The sequence below is a fragment of the Anomaloglossus baeobatrachus genome, chromosome 9, assembly GCF_048569485.1.
Source record: "Anomaloglossus baeobatrachus isolate aAnoBae1 chromosome 9, aAnoBae1.hap1, whole genome shotgun sequence".
Lineage (NCBI taxonomy): Eukaryota > Metazoa > Chordata > Amphibia > Anura > Aromobatidae > Anomaloglossus > Anomaloglossus baeobatrachus.
This window is the reverse complement of record NC_134361.1, coordinates 188,524,101-188,532,022: the sequence shown is the minus strand read 5'-3', so window position 1 is coordinate 188,532,022 and position 7,922 is coordinate 188,524,101. Positions and strand designations below refer to the sequence as shown.

The following is a 7,922-nucleotide window of genomic DNA, read 5'->3' as shown; positions in this document are numbered from 1 at the left end:
TAGATCCTTGTGTGCAGACATCAGAAATGTAAACTTACACAATAAAAAGGGGGAGGGGTGTATCTTACACCCCTCCCCCTTTTTGTTGTGTATTTTTTTAAAAATAAGTGGACTATCCCTTTAAAATCTTTGTTCCATATTGGAAGAGAATTCATACCGGGCGATACAGCATTAGAATATTTCCCAGGAAAATACAAAGTATGAATTAATTCTTTATTAGCAAAGTCTTTTCTTTTTTTTAAGCCTCATAACACCTTGAGTAAGCTGTATGTTATAAACTTTGGCACAGATACTGTAACAGTGAGTCTTTACAAGCCTGTGTGCTCACCAGACCAGTACTATCTGGTTCCTAAACGCCTGCTGTCAGTTGTAGTACAACGTGAGGTTGCGTTCCATTAGTTTCCACACCAGGCGTTCCTTCAGTAGGCAGACTTCAGACCTTTCACAGTTAACAGAAAGTTTTCGACTTGGATTGGCCTCGTCAGGGTTCACTCTTCTTCAATAGCGAAGTCCGGCAAACTTTTTGTCTTTGCAATAAGAAAATAAAAGCCAAAGCGACTGTGACACCAAGACACAATGTGCCGGCCGGCAATGTAAAAATCAATGGCGCAGGTCTTCGATTAGCACTCTTCTCTTGTTCCCTCCCCTCCCCCCCCTCAAGAAAAAAAAATATATATATAAAAAAAAAAGCTTAGTTTTAAGAATTCAGAAATTGAATTTACATCTAGAATATCTACTAATAATTTGCAAAAAATATATATTTCATATACTTATAAATCCAGTAGCCCAGGAGAAAGCTACAGCACATGGGGTTCATCCAACTACACAACCTTGAAACAAAAAAGGAATTATCTTAACGTTCACATTTTATAGTCTCGTTCACACTATTCTAAATCACACAAAACTCTTGATAAATTCGATGTCGCCGATATTGTGTCTACGATCCATTACATGAGTTTTCTCTTGGAATTGTTGCGCCCCCCCCCCCCCATCCCGAGTCCCGGCCTACAGAAACCTTCATGTCCAGGCTGGCCACACCATTGAAGAGGTTGCCGGATCTTTTGCTTCTTGGAAGAAGTTATTATTTATTTTCAATCCATATAGCACATGGAGTCTTCCTCAAGACGCATTTGTTTTGGGATTCATGTGCTGGAAGTCCACACTTGCATCTGTTTTGCTATCTGATGGACGTAGACAATATCCGGCCTTTGGTCTGGATCGGGGTAAATGCATCTGCTGACCAATTCTCGTAACTGCACAAGAGGAAACAACAAAAAAGTTACATACAAAAATGGAACAAACTCATATTTTACCGTATAATCACCTCAACTAATGTCTGCAATGTAAGACCAAGTTTTGCCGGTGAAGTACCCCTACCTAATTTTAGGGGGGGGGGGGGGGGGGGGAAACGAGCCTGGTGACTTCTTTCAATGCTGCCGTAATTTGACTCTCCATGTAGAGAAATCTCTTGTATGGCCGTCAGGTCTTAAGGAACAGCCTCAAGCAAGTAATCATCCCCCGTTATAGAAGGACAAATACACTGCCAATTATTTCAGAGATCATGCCCATTGTCCAGACAGACTAAACCACAAAAACTTCAAGTCCCAAAAAGTTAGTATCGTGAAGACTCAAGTTCATGTGAATCAGATATTGGACAGGAGTTTGCTTCACCAGTATATCTCCTCCCAAATGTATGAATTAGGGGTTATTCCGGTTTGTCAAAAGTACAGTACCATATACAGTGGAACCTTGGTTAACGAGAACAATCCGCTCTGGGACTGTGCTTGTTAACCAAGTTACTCATTCAGCAAAGCAAGATTTCCCATAGGAAATCATTGCAATGCAGACAATTCGTTCCACAACTTAAATGTCCGATCCTGGTCCCCTATTGTGCCATTCCACAAGCACACGCACATATTATGCTCACCTTCCTTTCCATCGCCGGTCTCCTGGGACTTGCTGTTTGCCGGTACGGGCTGTGTATCAGGTAACCATGACGATGAGGGAGGAACTTCCACACCCAGAGCGCTGATGTCAAAGGCAGGAGCCGCTTGCCTCTGATTGGTCAGCGCGCTGCCTTTGAGCAGCGGTGACAGAGGAAGTTCCTGCTTCGTCGCGATGCCTGCCGATACACAGCCTATACCGGAAAACTACAGGACCCAGGAGGCCGGCGATGGAACGGAAGGTACACATATTATGCTCACCTTACCTTCCGTTCCATCGCCGGCCTCCTGGATCTTGTAGTTCGCCTCGAGGATTCCTCCCTCGACGCGATATACCGGCAAACTACAAGAACCATGAAGCCGCCGATGGAATGGAAGGTAAGGTGAGCATAATACGGTGTGTGTTTGTTTGTGTGGATTGCGAGAGCGGTGGATGTATGCAACCGGAAGTTTGTATCGGTGAGTATTTCGCTCGTACAGCAAAGCTTTCTCGTAAACAGTTACAAATTTACAGAAAGCTTTGCTTGTTAAACGAAATTCTCGTTAACTGGGTTACTCGTTAAGTGAGATTCCACTGTATATGTAATATCGGTTCAAAAAAAAAAAAAAAAATTCTGGCAGTCTTCTAGGTTTTTTTTTTTTCCACCACTTAATCTTGTATCAATATCTGGGATGGACTTGAGACCCAGTTCACTGATCCTGGATCTCCATCATCATTTTACATTAGGCTTTGGTACTTTGGGTTCACTAAACACGCCAAACCGAACTTCCACGGGTTCACTCATCTCTACTGAATGGACCCTATTTGGCTTCTGGGTCATTAGAACCCTTAAACATGATAAAACAGATGGAAATTCACATGAAGTCCAGATGATTTGAGTTTTCTGATATAGAGCTCAAAATCGACTGCATATTATTAGGTGATATGCGCCTCCAATGGGGGGCACTTAGGAGTTTACTGGAAGCTATTATGTGTAAAAATTAGCACACTGGAGAGCCGGCGCCGTATAATAGTATAGTGAATGCAAAAGTGCCCCATAGAAGAAAAAAACACAAAATCCATAGCATTCAAGCAGATTGCGTGTGAAATAAGCATCAGCAGACATCACTGGAGCGGGGCGTAAGATTTTATTTTCTATTGTGAGCCTTTATTTTTAAGGCGTTGGTGGGGGGGGGGGTATTTGTATATGGACCAATTTTTTCATAATCTTGATCGAACTTCTTAAGTTAGAGTACGCTATTGCTCTCGGCCATAACAGTCAATGCGCTGCAGAGAGTGAGGATCTTTTTTGCAAACTAAATGATCATTTCACCCAACGAACAAGCTTTTTGCTGTTTTAAGCCCCCTTTTTTTTTATACCCACCTGTCTCCAGCGCTGCTGTCACTTCCTTCAAAGCCCGCTCATTATGCACATGAATATTCACTGCACCACGGGGACAAGTGAGTAAAAGGTTCCTGATCTCCGTGTGCTATCATGTATGCCAAAATCACGGTACAGAGATGGCCATCCGCATCTTCAAAACGTCAGTGTTTTGCACGGGTGTGTAAAGGGGACCAAGTTGGCGGGTGATTGTTTGCAATGTGTGATTATCGTGAACTGAGCTTTCCTGCCCGACTGTAAATTATCAAAGCACCTCAGACTTGATTTAGAAGCCATTAGACACAGAAAGTCCATGTACAAAGGAAAAGCACCACCGAGGGGATCCTAGTGAAAGGATCACCCTCCGCATGCAGAGCTACTCGAATAGCAAATCAACAACAGAAGGAAACGAGTAATAATGCTTCAAATACATTTATTAATGATAAATACATGTAAAAATTTAAATCAGAGCAAAATTGATAATAGGGCACGATGTGGGGAGGGGATGTTAAAAGGCATCATATGACCTGTCATGCATATATTGTTACACCAAAATGAGCTAACTCAATGTTTAGATGGTACAGGGGAAACCATATGGGTAAAATTCAGGAAGCTGAAGTACTTGCTGAGAGTATCTTAAGTAATGTTATAGAAGTATTTATAAATTATACCCTCAAGTGATGCACCAGAAAAGCTAAGAAAAGGATATGCAGACAGGTCAAGAATGGTGAAGAGGTGTTACCCCAGCAGAAGACTCCAACGTACGTTTCGCAGGGATGTGAACTCTTGCTTCATCTGATCCTCTTCACCATTCTTGACCTGTCTGCATATCCTTTTCTTGGCACATTATTATTGCATACTGGTATGTGAGTTTTTTATGCACTGTGTTACCTATATGGTTTCCCCTGATCTTATTCAAGTAGTGAGCTACTACAGTTCAGCTCTCCTGGTGTATCATTTGAAGGTATCATTTATAATAACCTCTATAAAATTATTCATGATACTCTTGGGAAGTGCTCCAGCTTCTTCATTTTTACCTATATGGTTTCTCCTATGCCATCTAGACATTGAGTTAGCTCATTTTGGTGTAACAATATATGCATGACAGGTTATATGATGCCTTTTAACATCCCCTCCCCACATCATGCCCTATTGTAATCAATTTTGCTCTGATTTGACTTTTTACATGTATTTCTCATTAATAAATGTATTTGAAGCATTATTACTTGTTTCCTTCTGTTGTTGATTTAGATTAATTTAGAAGCCAGAGAAAAGAATGATGGTGGATGGTTCTGATCTATAAACGCAGAGGATAACTAGCATCTTTTCCACCAGTCACCCCAGCAGAAGACTATCTCCGGAAAACAAGTTTCATGTCATTGTGCAATCAAATACACAGTGTGTGCACCCATATCCTGTCCACCGCCATTAACTTGAGAACGGCAGCAGCTATAGGCATAGAAGTGGTGTCTAGGTATAGTAAAGTAGCCATGCAATGAAACCACCTATAGCACCACCTGGTGGAAAACAACGGAGTTAGCATTTTTATCTCGAAAACTGAACGAGATAGAGAAAAAAAAAGTGAATTACAAAGTTGTAGGGCATCATCAATTCAATACGAATCAACACCTTGCATACAGAAATGCTATGATTAGAACGTGTAAAACTCACAAGGCTGCGGACGTGAAGCGATACCTCATGGAGACCTTCCTACAAGTCATTGGGTATGGTGGCTGCATGGAGTGGCCTCCACTCACATGACCTGACCTGACCCCATTGGACTTCTTTCTGTGAGGTCGCATCAAACAGCAGGTGTATGCGACCCCTCCACCAACATTGCAGGACCTACGACGACGTATTACAGATGCTTGTGCAAACGTGTCACCTACCATATTGCACAACATGCAGCAAGATACAGTATGCTGTGCAGAGTCCAGATGTGCATTGCAGCTGACGGGGGCCACTTTGAGCATCAAAGTTAAATGAACGCCAGATGCGTGACCAGCATTCAATGTTTTGGGGGGTCATGGGTTTCATATCATAGCATTTCTGTATGCAAGGTGTCGAATCGTATTGAATTGATGATGCCCTACAATTTTTTTTAATTCACTTTTCTCTATCTCGTTCCGTTTTCGAGATAAAAATGCTAACTCTGTTCTTTTCCACCAGGTGGCGCTATAGGTGGTTCCATTGTGTAGCGCATGGCTACTTTACTATACCTAGACACCGCTTCTATGCCTATATCTGCCGCCGTTCTCAAGTTAATGGCGGTGGACAGGATATGGGTGGACACACTGTATGTAAATAATGTGCAACATAAAAACTTGGCCCAGTCACGGTGTGAAATGTGCCGTTATTAATGCAGACAAAACTACAGAATAAAAGGTGTCATATTCCACAGTTCGTACATCACTCATTTACCGCTGTCAATATATTTATCACTATGAAACATCTCACTGTATGAAGATGTGGTCTCTTAGTATGCGGCTGTGATCCTGCAGCCAGATGATTGATCTACTGCCTGCCCGAATCTGCTTGTGTGGTAGCAAACTACTCATTGCACCCATTATGCAGTATTAGCAGTGGGGTTTCTTTCCCTGCGCTGCTGTCATTGGAGCAGATCAAGTAAAATTCATGGAATATTTCGAATACCAATAGGTATAGCTTTAGAATTTCACTTACTGTGCCAAATTGACTAAGAAACATATGACTCAAAGATATTGGTGCATCTTATTCCAGTGCATCAATTCTAGAGTGCAAAAGTGTTTCATTTCCTAGCATTGCCCACTCAGGTTAGAGGAAGCATTACTTGGTGCCCATTGAAATCAATGGACTGTCCCTGAATACATAGGCAAACCTAATCCTCCACTGTAACCACAAATGAAAATATCCCCCCCTCCCAAATTAAAGGTTGTGTTCAAGTCTACAAAAATATGCCACCTATCCACCAGCAGGGCGATACATTTTGGATTTGGAAAATATCACGTTCGCCCGTGGGTGCAGAAAAGCGTTAAATGGGGCAGTCTGTTGTTCATGCTCTCTGCCAATTCATTCAAAGTCTAGATAGTTGAATGTGTCATCATTCCCATAAACCCCAGTGAATAATCCACTAGAATTCAGCAAACGATTCAGCACAATTCTGAATGGAATTAAAGTGAATTTTGTTTGTTTTTTGATGTGTAATTTAATACCACTATGATGTAGGGGCAGAGACCCTGATTCCATGATTCCAGTGATATGTCACTTAGTGGGCTGTCTTTCTGTTTCAAAACAGTGTATTATCAGAACTGGTCTCATGCCTGCTAGTCTAACCACGCCCCTAGCACTGATCAGCAGCGCTCTGTCACTATACAATGCACACAGAGAGCTGTGGTGCAGGCAGAGTTATAATGTTTTATTACTGGAACGCTGCAGTATTTCAGAGTCAAATACTCCAGGCTGGGATAATACAGCACCTGATTGGGCGGCGTTCAGCATCTGAGCTCTGCTAGATCCGCAGCAAAGAAAATTGTGATCCTATTACAACTGCTGCACCCAGTAAGCTAAGTGACACATCACTGGAATCAGAGTCTGTGTCCCTATCTCAATACTGTCAGATTACATAGCAAAAATCTACCAGACAGATTTCCTTTCATTAAAAGACCACTGGCATACAGAAAAGTGATGGCATCAACATGATGTCAAATGTGGCTAAAACAGTAGGACCAGATCAGCCTTTAGGCTGAGAACACACTTTGCGTTTTTACCTGCGTTTCTGAAGCGTTTTGAGCTGCAGCGTTTTCATGCCAAAAGGCATGTGTTTTGGTTTTCCATGATAGTCAATGGAAAATGATGATTTCTTGACCGCACTTTGCGTTTTGAAACGCTGCGTTTAATTTGCATATTTTGTGGCAAAAACCATGCGTTCAAAGAAGCAGCATGTCAATTGGTTTTGCCATTTTGGGTGCGTTTTTCTAACATTGAAGTCAATGAGAAATTGCAAAAACCAAGATTCCTGCAAATTCCAGCGTTTTACCTGCTTTTTCAGTGCAGAAAATATGCGTTTTGGACATCAAAATAATGATTTGCTATGCCCCTTTACACACACACACAAAATCCAACAATTAAATTTATGAAAAATGCTTTTTTTTGCTATATTTCCGATAAAATGTATATTAGCGCGATTTTATGAATTACATTTATTTTCATTATTTTATCCATTAATATAGTTTTTTGGGTTTTTTTCTCTTTTTTCATTCTTTTTGACTGTTTAAACTTTATTAGGCAGTGTCTTGATGTTCAAAACGCATCTGTCAAAAAGCATGTAAAAAGCGCAGAAAACGCATTAAAAACGCGGTAAATACGCATGTGTTTTCAGCGCTGAAGTTCAGAAAAAGGCAACTTTGGTCAAAACAATTAAGCCCAAAAGGTGCGTTTTGAACTGCAAGTAGGTGAATGCAAAGTGCGTTCTCAGCCTTAGAGTACTAGATTCACAGCTACTTTTTTAGAATAATCCAGACTATGTTTTAGATAATTGGACAATCCAATTTGTGAATCATAAAGCACAAGATTATTTTTTTTTATTCCCTGTACAAGAGACAGATCTGATATTATATTATACTAGCTGTACTACCCGGCT

General features: G+C 41.2%; 1 protein-coding gene across 1 annotated transcript in view; it reads right to left on the bottom strand.

Moving 5' to 3' along the window:
• Positions 1-213: 213 nt before the first annotated feature.
• NEK6 (NIMA related kinase 6) overlaps positions 214-7,922 on the bottom strand; it is a 258,576-nt gene continuing 250,867 nt past the window's right edge. Inside the window, exon 11 of the mRNA XM_075322826.1 lies at positions 214-1,253. Coding sequence (XP_075178941.1) covers positions 1,143-1,253 — 111 coding nt within the window. The 3' untranslated portion in view covers positions 214-1,142. The remainder of the gene's footprint in view (positions 1,254-7,922) is intronic.